Source organism: Leopardus geoffroyi, chromosome C1, assembly GCF_018350155.1.
Source record: "Leopardus geoffroyi isolate Oge1 chromosome C1, O.geoffroyi_Oge1_pat1.0, whole genome shotgun sequence".
In the NCBI taxonomy this organism is placed as follows: Eukaryota; Metazoa; Chordata; class Mammalia; order Carnivora; family Felidae; genus Leopardus; species Leopardus geoffroyi.
The window spans coordinates 188,405,700-188,433,698 of NC_059328.1; the positions used below are offsets into that span (position 1 = coordinate 188,405,700).

A 27,999-nucleotide genomic window follows, 5' to 3' on the forward strand; every position below is an offset into this window, starting at 1 on the left:
AAAGCAAGGCAAGACACACAAGGAACCTCAGCCATGAAGAAGGAGGCTGGAAGGGAAGCTAGTTGCTCCCCTGCCACTCAAAAATGGCTTAGTTCAGGCAGCGGCTGTCTTCACCAAAGTGCTATTATAAGACCAACTTAGTGTCTAGTTCATGCAACTTACTCACTGAATCATCCCCTTACTAACAGTTTCTGGTTGCAGATGTAAAACAGCACCAGACTTACTAAAACTTTGCTGCATGCTTTATAGTTTATCTTATGTTTTTAGCCAATGAAATTCCATTTCGAATCAATTTAAGAATATTTATTTATTCATTAAAAGTCATAATATCAATAAAAGACTTCAATTTTTCAAGACATCACATGGAAATTTGAAACTATACATATGAATATACCTAAGGGAATCTTTTATGTGTTGATAGGTTGGAAGTAATGGGTCATATTTAGAAAGCCCCTCATTTTCACAAAACCAAACATCCTTTCCAATGGGCAAGATGACTGTTTGATAAATGTTGAGTGGTCTCTGACGAGTGCTAATGAAAAGTAAAAGGATGAGCATTCATATTTATGGAGTTCTTCCTCTGTAACAGGTACCATCCTTAGTTTATCTCATTTACTCCTCACAACAACCTTACCTTTATTTCAAAGATCAGAAAACTGAAGTCCTGAGAGATAAGTAACTTGTTTGAGGTCACACAATTACAAGTGGCCTAGCTGGGATAGGAGCTCAGGCCTTCTGATGCCAGAATCTGTCTTCCTACCCATTACACTGTCTTTCAGAATAAACAATACAATGAACAGGTCAGAACACTCTTGAGATGTTTCAGTATTGAAAGCTTCCTTTGATTATTGGGGAAAGAGCTCATTTACTCTATCTCTTAAGTGAAAGTTAATCATCCTAAAGACTCTGAAGTTTCCTTAAAAAAAAAAATCTAGATGTGGGCAAGGGTTGCTCTGTGTGCAAACAGGTAGGAAAGCAGCTTTCCACCTGTGGGTCACAACGTCAGGTGCACAGTCTGAGCCACTGAGATCAGTGGCAATATTGGTAAATTTCATCTTTGGTATTGCTCACCTCACACTGCTCTCCACTTGTTTTGAGCTGCCATGTTCACCAGGTATCTAGAGCTTGTGCATTGTCTGCCGCCCTGCCAGAGGGAACCTGGTCTGAGAAGTCCCTGATACGTTGGTGTGAGTTAGTTCAGTATGTAACCCAACCTAGTGGTAGAAGCATAAAGAAGAGTCTAAAAAGGCAAGATTTCCATGACAATCTTTTTTACAAGGTTCCTAGGACAAGGGTGTTTAAAGCTGCTAAGCAGAACTGCCCCATTGCTAGAGGTTGCACATACCCATTTACTTGCTTAGCCCTGGATAATCTCACCTCTAATATCATAAAAATAAAACAAGATTTTATATATGCATATACACCATATATATTTTTTTGATGAACCACCTGAGATTAAATTGCAGACTTTGTGTATTTCTTCCTTTAGCAGCACATATTTCCTGAGAGCAATGAGTTTCTCATTCATAGACACAATGTAATTACCACACTCAAGAAAATTAACATTGATGCAATATTATTTTCTTTTTTTTTTTTAATTTTTTTTTTTAATGTTTACTCACCTTTGAGAGAGAGAGAGACAGACAGAGCACAAGCAGGGGAGGGGCAGAGAGACAGGGAGACACAGAATCAGAAGCAGGCTCCAGGCTCTGAGCTGTCAGCCCAGAGCCTGACGCAGGGCTCGAACCCACAATTCGTGAGATCATGACCTGAGCCGAAGTCAGGCTCTCAACTGACTGAGCCACCCAGGTGCCCCGCAATATTACTTTCTAATACATAGTCCATATTCAAATTTTCCTAATTATACCAATAATGTTCCTTATAGTTTTTTCCCCCCAAGCAATCCAGGACTCTACTCAGGATCATGTATTGTATTTAATTGTCTCATGTCTTTAGAATCTTGTTCTTCATGACATTTGACATTTTTGAAGAGGATAGACTAGTTGCTTTTCAGATTGCTCTCAATTTTGATTTGTCTGTTTCCTTGTGATTAGATTCAGATGCAACATTTTTGGCAAGAAGAGCATGTAAGTGACAATACATCCTTCCCAGCAATCACATCAAGAGACACAAAATATCCCTTCATATTTATTTCATTTGTTATAATTTGTTTTATTATAGGGGATGTTAAATTTCATTATTTAGTTAAAGGTGGTATCTACTAGATTTCTCCATTGTAAAGATACATTTTACCTTTGTAATAAATAAGTAGCCTGTGATACTTTGAAATTGTGTGTGAAGCCAGCTTTGAAACACAACAACAACAGTGTGTTAAACGTGAAATAAAGACCACTCTCTGAGATTAAGACAAGGTCTCAATCACTTAGATTACTGGGTTTCACCCTTCCTAGAAAGAGCTGGAGGAAGAGAACAGAAGTGAAGGGAATGATGTGCTTTGTGTAGCATTATCATCAATCCCATTACCCTCTATCATCTGGAAGGTGTTACTTTGTACTTTATAACCTTGAGGAACCAAGTGATCGTTGGTTCTGTGTAGAAAAATTGCTTTGTGGTTGAAACTCTGTAATCAACAATCCCATGAGCCCCAAGATGGGGGCTTTCTAATTTGAGATTTTGGTCTAGAAGGTTCTCATAGCCTCTCTAGTCTTTTTTTTATCTCAGGAGCCTGTGAACAAGATGAGAACAATAACCACTGCTCGGGTCCTCCCAGTGCTTACAGGCTCCCCAACTGAAGGGCCACTATTCTAGCTAGCCACCTTGGCCATGGGAGACACCTGGCCTCCACTCCTTAGCAGGGCTAGAAAAGAGAGACAAACTTAAGAACAACTGGAATAAACCAGCCTAAGCACAAGGAGCTATCAACCAAGTCAAAAAAAAAAAAAAGGTTCTTTCTCCTTCTTGCCGATTCAGAAATTCTCACTTGTGCTTTTTCTCCTTTTGCTCTGGAAGGTGATGATGCCCCACCCCAAAATATGACCCCACCAATGTCCCTGATTAAAGGAATAAAAAGTCCAGAGAGCCAGAGGGGCCGGGACAGCCCCAGGACATCAAGCTGCAACAGCTCCACAGGCCCCATGGACGTGAGAAGGGCCAAGGGGACACTCCCAGCAGAAGGACAAGGTAATCACTTCTGGGGTATACAGATGCCCCCCACCCCCACCCCCACCCCCACCCAGCTTGTCTGTGGCTCTTGGCTCATTTAAAGCATCTGCCAGGGCCACACAGCAGCTGTGATGTAAGCTGTCTGAAAGCCACCCCATTGAAAAGAGGAAATGAGCAGTGTTTCCAACAATGTCTGGGATTAATGTTCCCCATGCATATTCCTAAAGAGTCAGTACATGTTTTAAGGGTTTGCTGCACCAACATGCACTGCCAAGCTGTTCTGTGCTCTCCTCACTCCTGGCAGCAGTATGTAATGACACAGCTCCCTGTGCTCATCAGGGAGACACGCTACTGGATTTACCAGGATATTCAACACCCTCCCTGGGGCAAGGGAGCCTGGTGACATGACCCTGCCAACAGGAAGAGTCCCCTGAGAGAAGCCGCCCTCCAGCCTGAGGCCTGTTCACAGAGAGAGAAGGACCCTAGGTTTCTACTGAAGGGTGAGGCAGAGCAAATCCACATCCTCTATGACTTAGGCCCACTTAAAGTTCTTATCCTTAAGGGCTGACAGTCTAGGAGGAGACTAAGATGCTTATACAAGAGCAATAATGCAGAGACAGTGCAGCAATAGCTTCCACGGGGGGCTTTGATCTAAAAGCAGCTCATAAAGCAAAAATTGCTTAGAGTCCAAATTACCCGGGAGTCCCTTAGGGAGGTGCCATGCTGGACACTTTCTAGACCATTTTCTAGAAAGTGCAGCCCAGCCAGCTATTCCTCCTTCATGGGAGGGTTGGGCTGCTTTCTCTGGCTGAGCCCCAGATGAAGGAGATCAGTGTGTGTTTGGGTGCCAGACAATGTGAAGAAAGTATCTCTGTTAACAGCAGAATCACAATCAGGGCTGCAAGAAACTCACTCTCTGAGAGGCACATGGGAACTGAGAACCACAAAGACAGCAAGTATGGCATCTTTCATTTTCATCTCACGCCACTTAGGGACAGGATACCTCACTGTTTAAGTCTCTGACTCCCTCCCTCCTTCCCCCAAGCATGTATAGTTGAAACCTTGTAAGCATAAATTAAATACATAGATCAGTAACTCCTTTATGTGTTTGCAGCTTCTCTAACACTGCAATGGTCAAAATCAAACTCCTCTCTTTCACTACCTCTCTATCTCTTTCTCCATAGATGTCATTTTCACTTATAAACTATTTCTGTAAGGAATCTTCCTCCTACAACACTCTCCCCTTTTATACTTGCATGGCAGTGATCCTCTATTAAATTTGATACAAATGAACCAAACTTTAGGTACAGTCATGTCAGTAACAAGGGTGTTCTAGGAGGTTGCATAGCCCAAGACAAATCACAGCAAACACACACACACACACACACACACACACACACACACACACACACATACACACTTGGACATTTTTATAAAGGGAGTATCTGATTAGAACAGGGGCGCCTGGGTGGCTCAGTTGGTTGGGTGTCAGATTTCAGTTCAGGTCAGGATCTCACAGTTTATGAGTTCAAGCCCAGCATTGGGCTCTGTGTTGACAGCTCACAGCCTGGAGTCTGCTTTGGATTCTGTGTCTCCCTCTCTCTCTGCCCCTCCCCTGCTCATTCTCTGTCTCTCCCTCCCTCTCAAAAACAAATAAACACTAAAAAAAAAAAGAAAAGAAAAAATGAATACCAGGGCCATGATTATGATAAGAATGCAGCCTAAAGCCCCAAGTGTGTTGGCTAAGTGTGTGTAAATGAATGTGTATATGAGAGCACATGTGTGTATGAGGGTATGTGTATGCTTATATGCCTACATGAGTGCTTGTGTGTATATATGTGTGTGTGATTATGCAGGCATGCATGCCTGAGGACAAGTGTGCATGTATTGATGTGTGTCCTTGTTCATGCATGGTACATGTGTACATGCGTGCACACATGCATATGTGGTTGTGCATGCATGCATGTGCACACTCGCTTTGCATATATATGTGTGTGCACACCTGTAATCAGATGTGTGTGCACATCTGTAAATGTGTGTGTTTCTGTGTGTGCATCTTATGCCTGTGTGTGTGTGTATGTGTGTGTCCTTGTAAGCATCCACTGTGGCCAGTGGCCAGCTCTCCTCCTGACCCCTGTGCCACAGTGATAGGGAAGGGAAGGTTATAGAAACACCTTCAACTCTTCTAAGCAACAGAGGGAAATACAGTTTCCTTCTTCTCAGTGGCCTGAGGACCTGGAGTCACTGAGCAGTCCTAGCATTGATCCATAGGGTAGGCTGTACTGCAGAGCACTGCAGAGAGACTTGTGATGGAAAAGGGAAGCAGAGGCTGAAACCACATAGCCCTGTGCCCAGGGGCTGGGCTACACACCACCCTAGCCTTGCCAATATAGGGCTGCTTGAGTCCAGAGAGACCCCTTTGCCAGAGTCTCACAAAGGCATGACATAGGCTAGTGGCAGTCCCACACTGACCTCCAGAGAGCAGGACGTAAATGCTGGCCCTGCTCTGCCAAATCCCAGGAGTAGGGCTGACCCTGCTCTCTGGCAAGCACCGGAGCACACTAGCATCTGCCTGCTGGGAATTCCGGGAGCACAGTCCAGGTGAAGCCTGCCTCCCCTGCACTGGGGCTAACATTGTCCATGCTTGTGTTTATTTTCAAGAAGATTCCAAAGACCCCACACCGGGACACTTCTTGCTGGGTCCAGATGGAGAAAACATCTGCCTATCCCTCCCCAGGCCTACTGAAACCGAGGAGCCTCTTTCAAGTAAAGGTAAGATGTTACACCGCAGGCCAGCCTCACTTTTATATGGAAAGATTTTACCTGTAGCTTCCAAAACTTCCCAGCAGCAGAGACATCATTAAAAACAGATGCAAGTCAGCCAGTTTCTCCCCTCTCACTGACACAGAGGTGCTTCTGTAGCTCAGACACAATAACCCAATGTTTGCATGACAAGTTTACTCTTGCTAGAGCATCTGGAGAGGGAAGTTCCTGTGGAATGGCTTGGAGGAGGTCTAATGTGCTGTGTTGATGCCTTGATGAGAATGATAAAGCCCTTTTGGTAATTGCCCAAACTAAACACTGCCTTTTCTCTTCTTTCCAGCCACCTTCCAGAGGTGGAGATGGTTAATTGGTAATCCAATCAGGTATCCTTGTTATGTGCGTTGGTTCATTGCTGCAAATCATTTGGCTTCTGACAGATATCAAAGGAGTTTCCAAAAACCCTCTGGCACATTACCTTTTTGGAGAAGAGATGCTGGCTCTGGGCAATAGCCATTTTGCAAAGGGAAAAAAAAAAATGAAGTCAGAGGGTGATGAGTATCAACCACCCAGGAACCATCATGATGTGTATGTGTGAGACGTATGCCCAGCAGGCCTCTTGATGAGGGAGATTAAAATCTGTACTCATTTGGTGAGTTATGTCACCACTGGCTTAATAAAAAGAGCATGGATTCAAAGCCAGGAGATTTGAGTAGCCCTGGCTTGTCCTCTGCCTCCATCTACATGTCAGATGATTTTGGGTCAGTCCCTCCCAGTGTTCAAGGTCCCTCATCCAAAATGAGAAGATCAACTCCTCTACCTCCAGCAGGAAGTTTCTTGACTATTGCTGCAGTTTACGTATTGCATCTATTGCTTGGAAATAGATGATTAGTACATGGGTTTCCAGAAACTAGAATGCATTCAGTTCCAAATTCAGTGTTAAAGAACTTTCATCACCACTTGGGTTATCGCATGATATAAGTATAAAAATAACTTGGATCTGTATTGGCAGAAGCAGAATTTGACAGGTGGAGGCCACTGTCAGTGTGACACAGCTGGTACAACAACTGGAGAGCAAATATGATTCTGTTCACCTGCCGCACATTTGTCCACTCCGTTCTAGGAGAAATAGCTCCCCTTTTGGTAAAGCAAAAGCCAGAAGCAGAAAAGGAAATATTTAGGCTTTAAGTTCGTTGTCACATTGTCAGTATGACGTTTCAGTCATTTTAGTATTCCCGGCACCTAACATCGTCCCTAACACATACATAGCAGGATCACAATCAATTTTCATTGAAAAGTCTTTCAATAATGTCCACACAAAAGGAGGAAAGAGAAATGAAACTTATGCTGAGTAAATGGGAAACTTGTCTGCCATCTTGTGCTAGTTCCATGAACAATACATTTAATCCTCTCAAGCCTAAAGGCATTCACGGTAAGCTTGTTGAATGAATCAATCCATCAGTCAGTCAGTCACTGGCCTCTTGCCAGCCTTTCCTCCACATACAATTGGTGGACCTTTAGCCTTGATGGTGATTGGAATGTGTCCTGGAAGACAAGGCAGAACCTGAAACCCACATCTCCCTACGGGGGGCCCATAGAACAGGTCTAGCCTTTGGAGAGTCTCTGTGAATAGGAAAGATTTTGTTGCTGTTGTTTTGTTTCATTTCATTTTGAGAAGGAGTATACTAAAAAAAAATGTTCAACTCTTGCAAAGGACTTGCTCCAATTACACCAAACTCTTTGTAGCTCAGTTTGTTCAGATCCATCTCTACCATCCTCCCGTCCCTATCCTTCCAGTCTCGTCTCCCATCACATTCAGGCCCACTCTTTCCTCATCTCTCCAATGGCCCAGACATTCAGGCTTCCTTCTCTTATGCCCCTCCCAGCCTTTGCCCAATTGCTCACAAATATTGAGAATTGTTTTAAGTTCCAGGCAAAGGCTCATCTTTTCTGGGACAGTTTTCTTAATAAATCCACCTCCTCTCTTATAACTGCCTCAGCCCATTCCTCTCTCTCAATCCCAGCTTTGTGATTATTGTTTTTAATCTGCATCTGTTTTCTGTTTAGCTCCCCAAATATATTACATGAGTCCCAGAGAACCTCTTATCTTTATCATATGTCCAAGAAATACTTGCTAATTGATTTGAATACCCCAGATACCACAAAGGAAAGTTCTTTGGGGATCACGTTGGGTTGTTGTTGTTGTTGTTGTTAATTTTTTTAAAATCTTAAGTAAAGGAGACAATATGATCTGTCTGATCTTTCTGAGACTCTCAGACTCTGTCAACATCTATTTGGAAATACATTCTTAGGCAATTAGATCATGATATCTTGCTTTCAGAGAGCATAGAGAAATGGATATAAACCTTCAGAAGAAAAAAAAAAAGATGTGAAGGCTAGAGATGGAATTTGACACTCTTGGTTATGTTGGGATATTGCAACACTTAGAAAATGCAAAGGCTTAAGAAAGGAAAAGTTCACTTGGAAGGATATAAGTCAAAGCAGTGGCTGTGCTCTCTGCATTGCTTATCCTTGAGTCAGATCCTTCACCTATGTTCCCAGTCATGGTGGCCACAAGAGAAGTTTTCTTTTATAAGTTTTTTTATTGCAAGAAGTTCAAAGATGTCTGTGCCAGTGATTCAGGTTGAGACTTCAGGTCCCATGTAAATTTAAATTCTTTTTTATTTAATATTTGTTTGTTTGTTTGTTTGTTTGTTTAGAGCGAGGAAGGGCAGAGAGAGGGAGAAAAAGAGAGAACCCCAAGCAGGCTCCATGCTGTAAGCAAGAACCTGACACAGGGCTCAATCTCACGAACCATGAGATCATGACCTGAGCTGAAATCAAGAGTCAGACACTTAACCAACTGAGCCACCCATATGCCCCCATGTAAATTTAAATTCTTGATCTCTTTCAGAGTTTCCAGTTAGCACTTGTTCTTGTCCTAAATGGATTTTTACCCCAAATATGTTCTTTATGTTTTGGTCATTTATTATTTTTTTAATGTTTGTGTGTGTGTGTGTGTGTGTGTGTGTGTGTGTGTGTGACAGAGAGAGAGAGAGAGAGAGCATGAGAAGGGGAGGGGCAGAGAGAGAGAGAGAGGGAGACAGAGGATCCAAAGCAGGCTCTGCACTGTGAGTGCAGAGTCCAATTCAGGGCTCAAACTCCTGAACCACGTGATCATGACCTGAGCCGAAATTGAGAGTTGGCTGCTTAACTGACTGAGCAACCCAGGCACCCCTGTTTTGGTCATTTAATTAGCATCCTTCTTCTTACAACTATTTCTTGGTTCTTGGTATGGTGGTTTTAAAATATGTCCACAGGGGCGCCTGGGTGGCTCAGTCGGTTGAGCGGCCGACTTTGGCTCAGGTCACGATCTTGCGGTCTGTGAGTTCGAGCCCCACACCGGGCTCTGTGCTGACAGCCTGGAGCCTGTTTCGGATTCTGTGTCTCCCTCTCTCTGACCCTCCCCCGTTCATGCTCTCTCTCTGTCTCAAAAATAAATAAACGTTAAAAAAAAAAATTTTTTTTAAATAATAAAAAAAATAATAAAATATGTCCACAAATTCTCTGACACTTGTTCCTCCAAAAGGAAGAAACTAATACTCCTTCCCTTGAGTGTAGACGGGACATAGTGGCTCATTTCTAATAAATGTAGAATATGACAGAATTGACCCAAACTGAGCCTGGGTCATAAAAGGCACTGCGGCTTCCTCCTGGCTCTTTCTCTTGGATTCCTCACTCTGGGGAAAGCCAACCACCATGTCTGTCATGAGGCTAGTCAAGCAACCTTGTGGAGAGGTCCATATGGCAAGGAAGTAACACCTCCTGCCAACAGCTAGAATAAACTTCCCAGGCTTACGGGTAAACTACCTTGAGAGGAGATGCTCCAGCCCCAGTGAAACCTTCAGATGACCACCCTGCCTGACATTGTGACTACAGCCTCACAAGAAACCCTGCACTAGAATCACACATCAAAGCCACTCCCAGATTCCCACAGAAACTGTGCAAGATATAATAAAGGTTTCTTGTTCTTAGGTCAGTAGATTTGGCGATAGTTTTAGCAATAGATCATATACTTCGTGTCACTTCCTGGTGATCTGCAATTTGGTAAACAGAAACATGTAGGGTCTGAAGAATATTCCAGCTGGTCTCAAAACACTGGTTATTCGGAAGCAAACATACTAAATGGCTGACTTTTTCTTTGCTTTCCCCATTTGGCATCTGTGATAATGCTGGTTGTGGCAACCCATGGGTAAAAGAATACAATTTTCCTTGAGTAGTCTTTCTCTTAACAACTTGTGCCTTAAAGAAGATGACAGGAGAGTTAAAGGAGGAAAAGTCCATTGGGGTGCCTGGGTGGCTCAGTCAGTTGAGTGTCTGACTTTGTCTCAGGTCGTGATCTCACAGTTCATGGATTTAAGCTCTAAATTGGGCTTTGCACTGACAGTGCAGAGTCTGCTTCAGATTCTCTCTCTCTCTCTCTCTCTCTCTCTGCCCCTTCCCCCACCTCTCTCTAAAATAAATAAACACTGAATTAAAAAAAATAAAGGAGGAAAAGTACTTTAGACAAAGTAGTGTTCAGGGTAAAAAGAAAGAACTCCAGACTAAGGGTCCAAAGTCTTGGGGTTTATGCTCAGCTCTACCACTGAGCAATTTCTGTGATCATGGCCAAGTTTATGCTCAGCTCTACCACTGAGCAATTTCTGTGATCATGGCCAAGTAATTTCACTGCTGTGGACTTCAGCTTCCTCATATGGGAAAAGAGTAGATGGAATTAGATCCAATCCTCCCAGACTATGTCCCATAGAACTCCAATTCCTCAGAAGATTAACAGGCATTATGTAAAAAACAAAAGATTCTGAGGTCAAATAAGTGTGGAAACCAGTGAGCTAAATTAGCTAAGCAGATTCCTTACTGCAGGACTTCACAAGGCCTCTAATACGCTAATGTGAATTACTGCTCTTTCAGATGAGGATATGCATTGTTGCCCAAACTTATTTGACCACTTAATTATTTATTGTTTTCAGCAAAGCACATGCGGATCTAAGTCATTTTTGGAACACTTTGGAAAATGCTAAACTGGTGCTTTCTAAGGTTCCTTCCAGCTATAATGTTGTATGTTACTAAATATGCCCTTTTCCCAAGGAGACTCTCCTGGTGGGGCAGTTCTCCTGTCTAAATCCTGAAGCAGGATCTCAGCCATTCAATAATTCACGACTGTTCTTATTCTCATTTTCCAAACATCACTTCTAATCATAAGGCCCACAATCCATGCATCTCTCAGTGAGAAGTAGAGGAAAGTAAGAAGCAGCCAGTGTGCAAATTTTAGACTGATTGCAAATTTTGTCCAATCAGTGTTTGTTAATAACCCATAAGAAATAATGTTGCCAGTTCTAACAATCTCAGGTCAATTGAAATATAGGAAAATGTGACTGGATATGGTCACTTGGCACCTAGCACTGTCTTCCAGTGGGCCTTCCTGTATTGCAGAGGCAAGGCTAAAAACACTTCCTGGATAACCTTTGCCATCAGGAGGCTACACGCAAATTGGGTTCTGCCAAAGAGCTGCTCTAGCAAGAGCCATGGAGGGCAGAAGCAAGGCAGAAGCTTTGGGCTACTTGTGCTGACAAGCAAGCTCATGAAGACTGAGGTACTTGCTACAGCAACTTTATAAGCACCAAGTTCTGTATAGTAACTCCATTCCTTTTTAAAATACATGGTGGTTTCTGTTCTCCACTAAGCCCTGACCAACATACTCTCCTTACAGAAATTATGGGAGATTCCCATGAGGCTCAGCATGGAGCTAATTTGGGTCTGTCACATAGACCACACAGCAGGCTGTAATAGCTGTGCTTATTCCTGGACTTCATAGAGAAGTAGGGTTCTTTCCCTCATCACAGTGAGGCCAGCAAAGCCCCAGCAGCCCACACTGGAAGGTGTTCTGATAGCCACCAGCAGAGAGCCACTAAAAAATACTAGGAAGCCTCCTTTCCTTTGACAAAAACCTCTCATGATTCCTATAAGCACAAAGACTCCCCTACCTCATATTTGGCTAAAAATGTGTCATCACCACTTTATGCCTGCCAAAGTAGAAAAATGTCAAAAATAATAGTTCTCTCTGAATCTGTTGGAAATTATTTTTTTAAGGAAAAAAATCAATAATGAAGTATTGAAGAATATTTAGTTCCTCTTTATTTTTTTGCATATGATAATACTTACATTTTTTAGAAAGCCCGTGAAATTATGAATTCTACCTCCCTTACATTTGTTCTATTTCGGAGAACCCCAGAGTCAAGACGGAATGGAGGCATGACCTTCATCATCATTTAAGCAGAGGAAGCGCTTATCAAATAGACTTGCTGAGGACACTAGTAAATTATATGGATAACAGCAAAGCTGTCTGGTTGAAGTGGGGTTCGTCTGTGTCCCCCCCCAACTTCTCCACAGCTCAGCTAATTCCTCCCCTCCTAAGATTGTTCCTGGGTAGGGGGTCTATACAGAGCCACTAGAGATATGAGACCACAGTTTGCAAACTCTCTCATTCTATAGATAAGGACACTGAGGCCCAGGAAAGTATGGTGATTTGCCCAAAGTCACACAGCTTCTATGTAGCAAATCTAAGGCTCAAATCCAGATCTTCCTGCACCCACTCAGGTCAAAGCTCTTCCTACTAAATCATATTTACCTCCAATCCTTCTTGTCCAAGTTTCCAGGCTTCAACGACTAGCTGAATTCCCACCTTCTTTGTGACGGCTTACCTGATGTCATGCTAATTGCCGATTTCTTAGATTCCACTAATTCTTACTGCCTGGGCCTCTCACCAGGCACTCCATCACTTCCTTTACCATTTTTACTTTTTATCTTCTTTCCTCAAGATTTAAAACTCCTATGGGTTAATCCCCTTTATCTACTTCTGAATATCCCAGAAAATACCACGGGCACTCCTGGAATACTGCCCATAAATAATGGTTGAAACTGTGAGTAGCAGAGACTTTAATTGTTCACCAATATCCATTCTTTCATTATTCCTTTTATTAAAAGCATCCAGGGGCACCTGAGTGGCTCAGTCGGTTGAGCATCTGACTCTTCATCATGCCTCAGTTCATGATCTCACAGTTGATGGGCTCGAGCCCCTTGTCGGGATTTGTACTGACAGTGCAGAGCCTGCTTGGGATTCTCTCTCTCCCTCTCTCTCTGCTCCTCCCCCACTCACACATGTGTGTGTATGTGCATTCTTTCTCTCTCCCTCTCTCAAAATAAATAAATACACATTTAAAAGCATCCAAATTTAGCTGAATATATGGCTGCTGGCTAGAAATTACGTTTTTCCAGCCTCTCTTGCAACCAAGTATGGCCATGTGATTAAGTTGTGGCTAATGAAATGTGAATAGAAGTAACGTGTGCAACTTCCAGGTTATTTTCTTAAAAAGGACACTGCTTGCCTTCCTCTTTACCAAAGGAGGTTGGTCTTCTTTCCCCTTGGACTCGGCTGAGGTGGTAAAACAGCTCAACCAGGTAGAAGAGGGCAATAGTCGATGAGATAATGGAGCCATAAGATATAAGAAACATCAGTGCTCAGATAACTTCATGAAGCAAAGCCACCCTGATCTGCCCACCTACCTCTCAATTCTTATCAGAAAGATAAATAAATGTTTATCTTTTAGAGTCTCTTGTCACAGCAGCTCACCATGTTCCTTAGCTAAAATAATGCGACTATAATAACATCTGCCATCCCAAACCATAAGACATTCTTAAAAACAGAGAACAAACTGAGGGTTGCTGGAGGGGAGGTGGGCAGGGGGATGGGCTAAATGGGTGATGGGTATTAAGGAAGGCACTTGTGATGAGCACTGGGCATTATATGTAAGTGATGAATCACTAAATTCTACTCCTGAAATCATTATTACACTATATGTTAACTAACTTGGACTTAAATAAAAATTAAAAATAAAAAAAAAGTTCATGCTACCCAAAAAAAGGATTATTCTCAAATGTGTTCCCAATTCCAGTCCTCAGAATGATACTGAAATACATGATAAAATGTGTTTTCTTGTTAGCATCAAAAAATATCTGCCATCCCAGTTCCCACTTGGTAACATATTGCAGTACATCTTGTAAAGTATTAAGTAAACTTCTTTTATAAAATATTATTGGACCTAAAAGAGAGAAGACCCATTACATGTGTGTTTAACTCCTATAATAAAATGTGAATGCCTATCATATGCAAGGGACAGAGAAAGAGGTTGATATTGAGCGCAAACATTCTCAGGCACTGTGTCACCAGTGTCATCTCATTCCATCAGCCAGTAATCCCATGAAGTGAGTATTTTCATTCACATATCAGTGTGGGGAAACAAACACGGGAGCCTAACTCCCCTGTGCACTTTGATTTCACCCTGTAAGCAGTGAGCTTATTCATTCCCAGGCATCCCTATCCCAGAGCTTGTGCTCTCTCATCCTGTTTCCAAGGCTCAGCATCTGTGGCTACTGCCCAGCAGGGCCTCACAGCCCATGTGAGGACAGACTCACAAGGAATGAACTCCACAAGACAGAATGGCAGGAGTGCTGCATTAGAGGCCTAACCAACACGATTCAGGGGTGTTCACGGAAGGAGTGATCAATTCTAACCTAGAGCATCCAGGGACTCCAGGGAGGGATTTTTGCAGAGAAATTCCATTTGCACTAACCTTTGAGAAATTAGTAAAAGTGGATAAACAGTGCAGAGGGAAAGACATGACCAGCTGAGGGACCAGCATGAACAAAGACAGGAAAGTAGAATATGTGTAGAAAATGACAAGCGGCCATGTGTATGGATTGTGAGGGGCTTTGCGGGAGGAGACGGGGTTGAAAGTCAGGCCAGGGCAAGAGCAGAGAAGACCTTGTGTTCCAGGATAAAGCTATCGATGCTGCTTTTTAGGCAACAAGGAATCACAGATGTTTGAGGAGGGGTGTCATGTAACCCAGTGCATGTGCCAGCATGAAGGAACAGGCAAGAGAAAAGGCTGAGCGCTCAGGCTACTGCAGAGCCATCCAGGCAACAGCTGATGAGGGCCTGAACAGAAGGCAGTGCACAGACGTGGGGGATGCTGCCTGGATGTGGGGACATGCACCAGCTCTCTAACTCTGAGCAGCCAGTAACAAGCCTGATACTAGAGTCTCTTTACAAAACTAGCTACAATCTTCATCTCCAATTTTCCACTCAAATTACCTTTTTTCTGTTTTCACTTTCAGTTAAGAGGGTTTCTTTGGAGGCTGTGGGTGGGGAGGGGGAGGGGGATGTATTACACTTAAGATAAAGCAACAGTTAAGGCCCTGGAGCCCATCACCCTCACAGCAGCACACACAGGGCCACAGCTCTCTCTTGAGTGGCATTCAGCTCCAGCCACGTCCCTCATTTAAAAAAAAAATTTTTTTTTGATGTTTATATTTATTTTTGAAGGAAAGAGAGACAGAGCGTGAGGGGGGAGGGGCAGAGAGAGAGGGAGATACAGAATCCGAAGCAGGATCCAGGCTCTGAGCTGTCAGCACAGAGCCCCACGCCCGGCTCAAACCTGTAAACCACGAGATCATGACCTGAGTGGAAGTCGGAGGCTTAACCGACTGAGCCACCCAGGCGCCCCTCCACCCCCCTCACTGTAAGTTACACTCCCCACCAACACACATACAAAATAAATTTCAGTGTCACACACCTCTCAGCTTGTCAGTGTGCAGTGTGCCTGTTTTCTGGCTTATGTGCTCTTGGGGAAATGGTTGAGCTTCCTAGCAGACAACAATGGTATACAGTAAGAGTCCTAAGGAAAACCCTCGGAGCAAATTTCTTGGGAGCTGTAAGGCAAAGGGTGAGGCGGTAAGCAGTGATGGAAAGTGTGTGTATAACCCTGTACCCTCTTACCCCCACACACAGCGAGGTTTCTCTTTCATGATTGTTTTAGCCTCTTTTTCCTTTCCAACCACCGACCACTCAATTCTTTGAGGGAAAATTAACATTCATTATGCAATTTATCTCTCTCCTTTTAATCCGGAGTGTCTGTCTCCAAGGTCCCTACTCAATAATTAATGTTTGTTCTCATTTCCCATTCTCCAGAGCATCTATTCTTGAACTGTAGGGTCAACAATTAACACTAATTATGGCTTTTCCTCTCTCCAGTGTTGGTTCTCAGAATCCCAAGTTGCCCTGCTCAGCCTAAGTTGTGTGTGTGTGTGCGGCTGTGTGTGTGTACTCGAGAGGTGGAAAAACACCAAGGAACAGGCTTTTCCAAGCCCACCACAGTTTAGCAAATCAATAAAAACAAACATTCTTTTTTGGCACCCTCTCTAGTTTATTATCAGTAATGAGACAAAGAAGCATAAATACATACATACATATATAAATATATTTGGAAATGAGTCTGGAGGGGGACGGTTAGAAGATTTCAAAATATTTTCCAGTTGGAATTTTCTATGATTCCTTCTGACTTTTTCCTCCGTATTGTTACCTCCTCAATATCACAAACCCGCCCTGCCCCACCCCCATGCCCACCCCCCAAATTTCCCATTAAAAACTGTTCTTCCATTTCAGATCCACTCAGTTGACCCCTTTGCAATCCATTACCACCACCACCCCTTAATTTTCCTTCTCTGGTCTGTCATCCAAATTCTCCTCATCCATTAAAACAGCATTGCTTCAACGAATTTTCATTGTGACTGACAAGGACAGCCAGAAGAATAATTTTTGCCCAAGGTAACTTTAAGAGATTGCAAAAAAAAAGAATCATGAGGGCTGTGCAAAAGCCTGTCTGTCTTCTTGGCTGGAATCAGATGGGTTAGAATCCCCCCCTACTCCCCTGGTCCAACCCTTGTATTTGCACTACAGCTGCAGGCTGGGGCTCCTCACGCTTGTCTGTCATCCCCCCATTGCTGCACGCTCTGGGGCCCCATAGCACATCTGCTGTTCAAATCTGGGCATCTCCTCACAGCATGTGTCAAGCATTAACTGTTTCATGCTCTTGCTCTGTAAAAAGTTTTCCTCTCAGAATTTCAGCATCATGGTCCCTACAGGATTTCACTCTTAAACATCTTCAATAAAAGTATTATTTTCTTCAGCACTTTTTAAATCCCAGATCAACCTTCTCTCCATGATAGCACCAACAGATTTTTTTAAACCATTCAGTTTATTATGAGGCTTAAGCATCAAAGCCTCCACTTGGTTTTCCCTTGTCTTGAGGTAAGAAAAATAGCTTTTTTCAAGACTTTTTCACACTCACAGGTAAAACCCTTATTGTTTTTCAGCCTATGAATCTATCAATTCAAATACCAGCCATGAAAAGGAGGGGTCTAGTATTCAACATCTCCTAAAAGGTAAGCTTTTCCTCTAAAAAGGTCACTTCTAGGGGCACCTGGGTGGCTGAGTTGGTTAAACATCCAACTTCAGCTCAGGTCATGATCTCACGGTTTGTGAGTTCAAGCCCCATATCAGGCTCTGTGCTGACAGCTCAGAGCCTGGAGCCAGCTTCAGATTCTGTGTCCCCTCTCTCTCTGCCCCTCCTCTGCTCGCGCTCTGTCTCTCTTCTCTCTCTCAAAAATAAATAAACTTAAAAAAAAAAAAAAAAAAGGTCAGGGTGCCTGGGTGGCTTAGTCAGTTAAGTGTCCAACTTCAGCTCAGGTCATGATCTCACGGTTCATGAGTTTGAGGCCCGCCTCAGGCTCTGTGCTGACAGCTCAGAGCCTGGAACCTGCTTTGGATTCTGTGTCTCCCTCTTTCTTTGCCCCTACCCCGCTCAGGCTGTCTCTGTCTCTCAAATATAAATAAATGTTAAAAACAGTTTTTTAAAAAAGGTCACCTCTACTTCTCCTCTATGTCATTTGACTCCCATACATATTATTTGATACCGAGACCTCCAGAAACACACAATTTCTCCCCAAATATAGCAATAAGTAGGAAAGAGGATTCACTTCTTGGAGAGCCTGAGAAATGTGGTGTCCTCATGAGTTATGCATGGGCAGCACTGTGTGCTGTGGTCTGAGTGTAAATCTTAGGGGAGAAGAGAAGCTGAACCAAGTGCTTGTACTTGGCTGGCCCAGGAAGGGAAATCTGCAAGGATGCCCTGTAGGTTCTGCAGGTCACACACTGCACAATTCACATTATGATGAGGTAGGCATTGCCCCTCGCATTGTGCTCAGCCTGCACAACTACAAATGAGGAAACTTTGAAAAATGCTCCCAGGCATGTTTTTTTTTTGGGGGGGTTTTTTGTTTTTTTTAAGAGAGAGAGAGAGGGTGCAAGTGAATGAGGGGCAGAGAGAGAGAGAACCCCAGGAGGAACAAAGAGAGAGAATCGGGGCTTAAGCATACAAACTGTGAGATCATGACTTAAGCCGAAGTCAGATGCTTAATGACTCAGCCACCTAGGCCCCCACTCAGGCATGTTTTCTAAATGGAGGACTGAGGCCAGCACTACCTCTTCCAAGCTTCCTTTCATACTTCACTCCCCCCATGCAGAAAGAAGCCAAAACGAGAAGTGTAGGCTGACTTTGCAGCTCATCCTCCACCTACCACCATTGCTGCTTCTGCTTCAGACCAGGGGTAAAGGATGATTATGTAGAGACCGCCTCTCTCTCCCCAAAATTGTCTTTGATTAATAGAGAAATGTGTATGGTCTTCCTCACTGCTTATTTGGGGACAGGCAGCAATGAATCTCCAATGAAGGACCTGCTATAGTGACAGGAAGCAATGCCACAGATGGTGTGCTGGAGCCAGAGCTCGGGGGAGGGAATTGGTTTTGCCAGACACCACAAGACTAAAAGGAGAGAAGGCACAATCATATGCTTGCCAATCCCAAAATCTGTAAGCAGAGAATACGTGAGAGCCTGGCTTTCTGCATTACCCTTCCTGCCATTCTCCTTGGATGGACATGCTGACCATGGTAGGAAGTTTCAGTGTCAGTTCTGTTCATTCTCACTTATTAGTTGGAACTGGGCCAGAGCAGCTCTTAATAGGAGCTCTCTAGTGAATGATGATGGTGATGGTGGAGATGATAGGTACCACCGTTATCTCTCTTTGATATGCCAAGCATTGTGCTGAATGCTTTACATTCATTATTTCACTTCATCCTCACACCAATGATAGGAGGTAAATTCTATCATTATCTTCATTTTTCATCTAGGACAATGTGGCTCAGAGAGGTTAAGTGACTTGCCTAAGGTCACACACTAAATGGAGAAGCTGTGATTGGAAGCCAAGAACCCTTCCTTTTTTACCATGATGCAGGGGTAGTGGCGATATCAACATAAATAGGCATGTTGCCATCTGACAGTATGGAGAGTTTAGGAAATTACTGACCTAACAACTCCTATAAATAAATGGTTTTTGTTACACATCCTTTTATTCCTCCAATTTCCCTTACTCAGCATCAGACACCCTTTTGTGGGTAACAGTGAAAATGATTTACAACTTTCAGAGACATGGGGAGGACAGAAGCTGAATAAAAGTAGGAATAGGTTGGGAGAACCAAACTCTTGAGACAGATTTTCAAGTAAGATAGGCCATTTACAGAGTAGCTCTCCAGACCAGAATCATTCTTCCTAATACGGCCAACAATGTTATAATTTCATTTCACTCTGCTATTGAAAATCTTACTAGGCTCACTTTGAATTCAGAAGTATTCTCTTATAAGGTTGACACTTCTGAGAAGCTATAGTCATTTACACTTTAGTAAAAATTTATTTGATCAGATGGCTGTCCTCTTGCAACCTAGCTGAGAACAGCTGCTCTGAAGGACTAAAAATTCTGACAGGGGTTAAAACAGAGGTGGGTAATTTGAAGGTAAAGAGTGTTTTAAGAATTGAAACATTCCTAACTGGTGGGTTGCCCTGGAGAGCTTGGATGAACAGAAGGACATTAGCTATATGAGGAGAAGGCCCAAAAAGAAAAGTACAGAAAGGGAAATAGTAGAGTGCCAAAGACAAATTTAGACTATTTCAGAATTGCTCCATGGCAAGCTTTATATCCATGAAAGGGAAAGAAACCTTATTTCCTCTCTTCTCTACTCCTAGTAACTAAAAGACCTTAGGCTAATGCAAATCTCTTTCTTATTTCCAACCTTTTGAACATACTGTTGCCTCTGCCTGGAATACAATTCCTCATCTCCTCCTATCTCCTGTCATTTTTAAAAACTGTGGTAAAATACATACAACCTAAAATTTACCACCTTAATGATTTTTACATGTGCCATTCACATTGTTAAGTAGATTCACATTGTTGTGCAACCAATCTCCAGAACTCTTTTCTTCTTGCGAAACTGAAATGCTATACCCATTAAATAACAACTCTCCATTCTAATGGGACTGCAGATATAAGCACCTCTTTCAGGGCTTAGATGTAGGAACCATATTTGTTCCTTTGATTTGCTCAATGACCTTAACAAACAATTCTTGCATCTCTTTGTGCGTGACATTCCCCATTTGCTTTTAAGTAAATGGATATAACACTACTTTGAAAATACTTGATACTCCCTGGAATTGAGTTCAAAGAGCAATTTAAGACATCTATTCATTGGAATCACCTGTAGATCTTTCACAACTTTTTGTTTTCTTTTTGGTCATTTGGTTTTAATGAATATTTTCAGGAAAAAATGATATGATTCTAAAAAATTATGTAGATGGTGGAACTTGGGTATTTGTGGACTGGAAGTTCAGTTTCAACTATTGCAAATGACTTCACAAATCAGGGACACATACATTATGTCATCTTACAGAGGCATGAAGTCAAATCATAGACATTCTGAAGCTGGAAAACAGAAGACCATCACTAAGCTAGTGAATGAACCTAGCCCTCCTCTGAGTGCCCACATCTCACTGCTGTGATCCATGTTTATTATAACACCTGCAATTACTCTTGAGAAGTTATTTTTCAAAAAGAACACTGATTTTTTCATGTAAATATTTTTTAATGGCCCGAGAAAGAAGGCCAGCTCCTTGGGCTGGTAATGAACGTAAGAGAAAGTGAAGTGGTTTAACATTTTGATGATTCTCTGCCAAGAAAACGGTTTTATAAATCACTCTAATGCTTTATTTATAGACTCATTAAGAGCTTGAAAAACTCCCCCTCATTTTTCATTTATACTTTAGTTTTATTGGGGATGTGATATACACTAGGGGTATTCACAAAACTAAGGATTCTTGAAATTCGTGGAATGTGTCCCTCCCAGGTAGCCAGAATCTGCTATTCACTTAGCGTATAATATGCACAAGGGATCAGGCCTTGCTCAAGCAGTGAAGTAGTGCTTAGCACAATGCATTATAAGGCTGGTGTGGATTTTAATGTGTGTGTGTGTGTGTGTGTGTGTGTGTGTGTGTGTGTGTGTGTGTATCAGTTATATTTCTCAACCTATAAAGTTATAATATGTTTTCTTCTGTCAGAATGATCAAAAAATTGTAACTTTCCTTAACTAGTAATCCATAAATACTCTTTCCTGTTTCACCACTCTTCAGACATTTGTGCTATCAAGAAGGATGAGGCTTTTCTTTAGGATTTTTTGCCTCCTAGCTTCTCTCTTGCTTCTTTCAGTCATCTCCCTGTGGCCTATGGATTTTCGTTTGCTGTTTTCTTAGTTCTCTACAATTCCTTATTTGAAAAATAATGAAGACGTGAGCATTGGACCATGTCCAACAGAAAGAATTAGTGAATCTGTTTTACAAAGCACATAAGCTTGCTTATTCATTTATTCATTCAACAAACACTAATCGATCATCTCCTAATGCCATATACTGTATTAGGCACAAGAATAGAATTGAGAGACAAAGTCTATTCCTTAGTGTCATCCATAGTAGTAACGTGTGGTGAGAGCTATGAATACTCAGAGCTAACTCAGCCTGCAGCTTGAGAAGGTTTTTGAAGTAAGAGAGCACTTAAGCTGAGTTTCTAAGGATATACATAGGAACCAGCCAAGTGGAGAAGAGTTAAGGCTGCTCCAGGGAAAGGGACCACATTAAGGTTAGAGAACATGGTGACACGGGAGAAATGTAAGCAGCTTATAATGACTGGCCCTCAGGGTACATGTAGGGAAGGGAGTGGGGAGAGATGCAGTTAGCTAGTGGGGCAGGCAGAAGCCAGATCATAAAAAGCCATAGCAGCAACTAAGAAATTTTCCCAAAGACTGTGAGATCCCATTTAAACAGGAATTGGTATAACCAGATTTTTATTTTAGAGAAATGACTCTTCCAGCTATCTAAAAAAACAATTGAAGGCGGTAGGATTAGAGGCTAGACCAGATGTCTATTTTTGTTTGAGAGTGAGTGACCAAGAACAGTATCTTCTACAGAATTAAGATCACCACATGAACTGAAATGACCACTTTGTGTGTAGCTCCACCTTTAGCCTCTTTTGTTAATTCCCTTCTTCCTCACAGTCTTCCACCACAGGTATCCTTATTAATCCTACCTTGACTGGAGGGTCTCATGTAGTTGATATTTTGTTGCCATACAACTTATATTTAAATCCCATCATCTAGCTTGTCTTCCATTTGGGGCGTGGTAAACTGCCATGTACCTTTCGACCTCTCCATAAAAAATAATTCATGAACTTTTGAGAGAAGTTGGTATTCCCAAAGCTAAAGCCAAACCCTTGAGACTGAGCTAGACTTGATCTAAGAAGAAAGACGTAAGTAAAAGAACTGTTATTTCAACTTGGAAGAAAAATATTGCCCTTGCATTTACTAGGCATTTCCATATTTACATTCAGACTGACTTATAGCTTCTAGATGAGTCTACTTGGCTCCTTTAATAGACCTTCGTGGGGTATGTCTTTAGCTTGGAGATTTTCTCAGGTCTTTAGTAACTGTTTGATATGCCCATCTCACCCTCCTCTTCATCCAAGAAGATTTAAAGTAAAAATGTGTAGCATAAATAACGTCTTAAATCTTATCCCAAGTATTTGATAGTGACAATACCAAGAGGCCATCTTGGGTCTTGGTTTCCTGCACTAAACAAGCAGATCAAGATTTATTATAGCATGTCCAACACTCCATAGGTCATAGACATCTTGAGTCATATCATATAAAACAAGTATTTTTAGATATCATTGTTAAGGAAAGGTCATAGCACTATGTAAAGGAACCAGAATTACCCTTCCTTTTATGGTTTAATCTATACTGGGAAGATTTTTTTAAATTAATCTGGAATTTGCCTTTGCATTTTCCATCTTTGACCAAAAGTACAAAACCATGAAGGTACAAAGGCTGACTTTTAGGACTTCTCCCACTGGCTTTGGCTGGGCTCAGCAGGTCCAAGTGCAAAGCTGTGAGAAGGCAAAAGTGCTTTCTGAGATCTGCTTGGCAGTGGATATATCCCCTCTCCAATGAGGAACCACTGCAAATTATGAAGAAAGTGTCATGGGAGCATACTAAGGATCAAAGAGTAATCATGCCTTAGAAATGGCATGTGTGAGAAAAGGCCCTACACATATTTAAAGAGGCTCCTGCCAGCACCTCCAAAAGCTACTGCCCTTGGAACCACAGAATGTTTGGCCACGTGGAGCCTGCAAGTCTCTTGTTCTTTCCAAGCCCTGACACACGACCATGAAGGAGCCAGGTAGCCCGGTTTGCCTGATAAGATGACTTTTTGGTTTGGTCTCTATTCTGATACCAGATGAGGCCCACCAGAGTATCCCATACCAAGGAAAATAAGTTTTCTGAAACAATGGGAATAAATAAGATTTTATTTCATTTTTATCAAAACAATGAATAATGATAACTTCAGTATTAAACACCATTAACATAAGTTTAAACAGAAGGAAATTTTAAGGCACCCTATTCCACGCTAGAATCAGATACTCTTTCCTGCTTTTGAGTGTTTGGTGAAGGATCCCATGATTTGAAGAAGGCAGAAGAGTTTGGGATGAGACCCCATCTAGCAAGGGTCATCTCTGAAACTGCCTGATTATCTGGTGGGAATGCTATCTCCTTGCTAAAAGCCTGTGGTTAGATTAATGCTAGCAGTTGAAAATCTGCTCTGGCCTGATGGTGGGCAGCCAGAGAAGGAATGTGTTTTCTGTTTATCTCTTTAGTGGCAGAAATATTCATCACAGAAAGACTCCGAGCTCCCAGTTTCAGGCAGGCCTAGAAGTTGCGCAGTCTGTAGTCTGTGAATGTACACACCAGCTCAGAATGATGAGAAAGAGCCAGGCCTGCGTTCACAGCCAGTTGCCTGCATTGGTTGATGGGTCAGTCAGTTCCTTCAGCTTGATAACAGGGGTAGATCCTGCCTCATTGTTCAGAGAGGAAGTTTTACCACCCCCATTGCTTTATCTCCCAGGAATGTAGTTTGAGCTGTGTCTCCTCCTTGACAGCTTGGACCTCAGTAAATTACCAGGGTCTTGACCCAAGAGATGGAGAAGTCCTAAGCGATTTTTTTTAGTCTCCTATCTAAAAATGTGTTTACATTTCTTGAACTCTGGCTGACTGATTCATTCCCCTGGTGTTGCAAGAACTTTCTTTATGCATTAGAATTTATAAGTTTCATTTCTAAGAAGCCCAAAGTTCCTTCCAAGCCACAGTGAAGTGAACCTCATCTCAATGCAATTCTGCTGGGCTGGGTTTGTCCAGAGGATGGATCACGGCCAAGCAGCTGTGATGTGGCAAGCACAAGTCAGGCTAATGGAGGGAGTGTGATGTGGAGGGAAAAGTATTAGATGCTATGTTGGGAGAGCTGGGTTCAGGTTCTGGTCTTACACTGTTTCCAGGAACAGCCTTAAGCCAATCTCATGAAGCCACTCTCTGGACCTCAGTTCCCCCAGCTGTTTTAAAAAAGGAATGTTTTAAATCTGTCCTAAAGCCATTTCAAACCAGAAGAACAGGACAGCTGAAAAACAACAGAAAACGAAAGGTTGGCCCACAAGGAATGAGTAGAGGTTTCAGGTCAAAGAGACAAAGATGCCACAGGCTCTTAAAAGTAACAAGCATGGAAATAAGTTTTTGTTGGACACTCAACCCACACTAGAGACTAAAACCCTTGTTAGTGGAGCCATGTGCTTAGCTAAATCTGTTCCCCAAGTAAACATTCCTTTATAAATATTAAATTTACTTTCCTAGGGATAAAAAGAAAAGCAAAATAAATTCTATCCTTTTGCAGCATGGGGTTTGAGTCTTGGGCTCAAATCCTTACTCAAAACCTCACTAGTGGTACAACCTTAGGTAGATTAGTTTACCTTTCAAGCCTCAGCTTCCACACCTGTGGACAGCAGTGATAACTCAACCATGGAGGAAAGCCACACAGATTAACATCGTCTGCGAGGCACCTGCTTTATGGAAAGTTCCATGATCTCCCACCAGCCCTACTTTGGCCTTTGCCTTTGTTTGTTTTATGTTTCCACTTCTTTTCTTTTTTTTTACTTTTTTTTAGTGTTTACTTATTTTTGATAGAGAGAGAGGGAGACCCAAAATCCGAAGCAGGCTCCAGGCTCTGAGCTGTCAGCACAGAGAGCAATGCGGGGCTTGAACCCACGAACCAGGAGATAATGACCCGAGCTGAGGAAGGACACTTAACCAAATGAGCCACCCAGGCGCCCCTTTATGTTTCCACTTCTGTTGCCCCTCCACATTATGAGGGAAAAGGGAAATCTCTGATCCCTCTATCTGGAAGGTTGCAGAAGCATTTTCTTCAGTGAAGTACAATCATACAAAATTTATATTCAACAGTATCAGCAGATTTTTTTTCATCAATATTTCCTTTTTAATTTCAGCTGTATCTGAATTTTAGTAGCACAAAGAATTTACTTTTTTCTTTTAAAAAGCAACCAAAACAAGAAAAATAGAAATTTGAGTGTAAGTTCTCAACACTATACTTAACATGGTATGTATACTGTGCTTATAGTGGGTCCAGGTGTCGTTTAGTGAGTAAATATGAATGCCATAGGTGTATGTGTGTTTATAACCCTATATACATGAACTAGGTGTGTTTGAATATAGTATATATAAAAATTAATGAGACCTAGATCTGACAGCTTTGATCCTTTTCTGATTTTCACCATAGCAAACAATGAATCCAGAACCTATCTTCACACGAATCGTAATGAAACCTCACCTTTGACCCAAAAGCCAGAGAGGCAGGTACAGTATTGACTCTGAATGAGCATGAGACTGGGAGGCTGGACTATTGGGTTCTTGCCTCAGCTTGCTGTGTGACCCTGGGTAAGAGTCTTCACCTCTCTGGGCCTCATTTGCCTCATCAGTAAAATGAGACAAATGGACTATAAAATCACAGAGGTTCCTTGGAATGTCTTAACTCAGCTTGGATTGTTTTGTGTGGCTCTTCATGTGCCTGAATAAGTTGAATAGGCCTCTCCCTGACTTCTACAAAGCCAAAAAGGGAAGAGGGAAAACAGAAAGGCAATAGCCACTCAGACTCTGTACTAAAGGGCCCATTTTTTCCCATCCAATTCTCATTCCTAATGGGGAGGGGAAAAAAAAATAACAACCAAGAAAAAAATGTAAGGCTACTGTGAAAAAAGGAGAAGTATGTTTCATCTGGATGGGTCAGAAATGTCTATTGGTGTTTCAAGGACATACATTCATAAGTATTTATCAGTTTGTTACTTCATTTGAAGCTTTGAGGCTGGACTGTCTTCAAATTCACTCTAGAGAGACAACTCAGGAGGAATTCCTGGAGCTGGACCCAGGGTCTCAGAGAACCTGAGGCGGAAACAGCACAGTTCCAGGGCACGCTCAGGTCTCTGGACCTGCTGGGCCACAGCCTGGGCGGACAGAGGGGTGCATGATCTCTATTTCTCCCTTATCTCCAACTTCCTGCCACAGCCTGGCTTTCTCCTCTTTCCTCACATTTATTAAAAAACAATAATAATAAAAGTAGTTTTAGTTTCATGTGTGTGCCTAGCTGGGTTCTGAGAAAGGACCTGAACTCTCACTGTTAGAACCCCGGGCCGGGTCAGGCCTCCACTGAGGTAAAACACAGCTGAGCTGACCCTTCTTGCTACTGAGGAAACACTGAACCAACGTTTGCATTTTTTTTTTTTTTTTACATGCCTGCTTTGAAGACAGCCTTTATGAGGGATCTAGAAGGTTTTCTTTTTTAAGACAGTCTGTAACCAAGGAAAATATACCCTGCTATATTTTGATAATTCCACAATTCCAAAGGCCTTGCAGATGCCTCACTTACCCGAAACGCACTCCAAATTCACACAGCTCCCCTGGTTGTATTTCAGGAGACCTAATATCGCCAGCAATAAAACAGTGGCTCAGTCACGTCAGATGAAGCCCTAGACTGAATTATTAGCCTTGCAGTCAGAAAGAGGAACACCAGGCCGAGGGTCTTAAACCCTAATCCTGGGTTTCCCCGGAGAAGCTGTGGCAAACCAGGTTACTGAGAACCTCGTGTGCCTTTTTTGGGAAAGGAGGGCCGTTCCTCCCAACAGAACCGGTTGGTTTATTCAAGTCACAGTGGTCTTCCTTTAGAAGTAGTCCCCAAGAGGAAAGCCATTCGAGGAAAAGCCTAGGGAGCCCCACCAGCCCCTAAACACAGAGAAAATGGCAGGGGGTGGGGGAGACTGAGGAAGGTGGAGGCTGCTCCCATGCCTCCCACCCCCTTACTTCTTGAGGCTAATGGCCCTTTATTAGATTAATCACTGACTTCAATTTTAACTACTTCCTCAACCTACTCCATGTAAATGACTAATTTCATGTTTACTATAAAGCATCTGGAAAGGATTTAGAAACAAATTTCTGCCCAGCAGATTTCAGTTACGTACCTTGATGGGCCGCTGGCAAATCCAGTGGATTCCTTGCAGGGTTGCCTTCCCACTCTGAAGCAGGCTAGGATAGCACACAAAATTGATCTTTATCAGCATCAGCAGTTTCTACTTTTCTTTCCTTCCCATTAATTCCTCACTGACTCGCCCTCTCCCTCCCCTCACTGGGGTCTGACCTTATTAGGAGTTCAGTCACATAAAGCACTTTTACTTTTTATCATTGCGCTAGCTGTGAGGAAAGAGAGAAAGAAAAAACCCAGAGGTGGACTATATGGGCATCCCCATGTTTCCACGAGAAGTCACAGACCTAGACGTGGAAAACAGTTTCTGACGCGTGGGTGAGAGGAAAAGCCAGCCGTGACCAGGTTCGTGGATTTAGCC

At 42.6% G+C, this 27,999-nt stretch overlaps 1 protein-coding gene and 1 long non-coding RNA gene across 5 annotated transcripts in view; one reads left to right on the forward strand and one right to left on the reverse strand.

Moving 5' to 3' along the window:
• KIAA2012 (KIAA2012 ortholog) overlaps nt 1-27,999 on the forward strand; it is a 109,677-nt gene that overhangs the window by 29,538 nt on the left and 52,140 nt on the right. For 2 of the 4 annotated variants that reach the window (XM_045480773.1, XM_045480777.1), the window contains 4 exons: nt 2,971-3,141; nt 5,785-5,895; nt 17,152-17,220; nt 25,887-25,963. In XM_045480773.1, coding sequence (XP_045336729.1) covers nt 2,971-3,141; nt 5,785-5,895; nt 17,152-17,220; nt 25,887-25,963 — 428 coding nt within the window. The remainder of the gene's footprint in view (nt 1-2,970; nt 3,142-5,784; nt 5,896-17,151; nt 17,221-25,886; nt 25,964-27,999) is intronic. The other 2 variants (XM_045480775.1, XM_045480776.1) reach the window with 2 other exon arrangements.
• LOC123599322 lies at nt 289-27,998 on the reverse strand. Its single transcript, XR_006713099.1, has 3 exons — nt 27,795-27,998; nt 27,619-27,682; nt 289-1,214 (listed from the first exon to the last, which is right to left on the reverse strand). It is a non-coding gene; the product is annotated as an uncharacterized LOC123599322 (long non-coding RNA).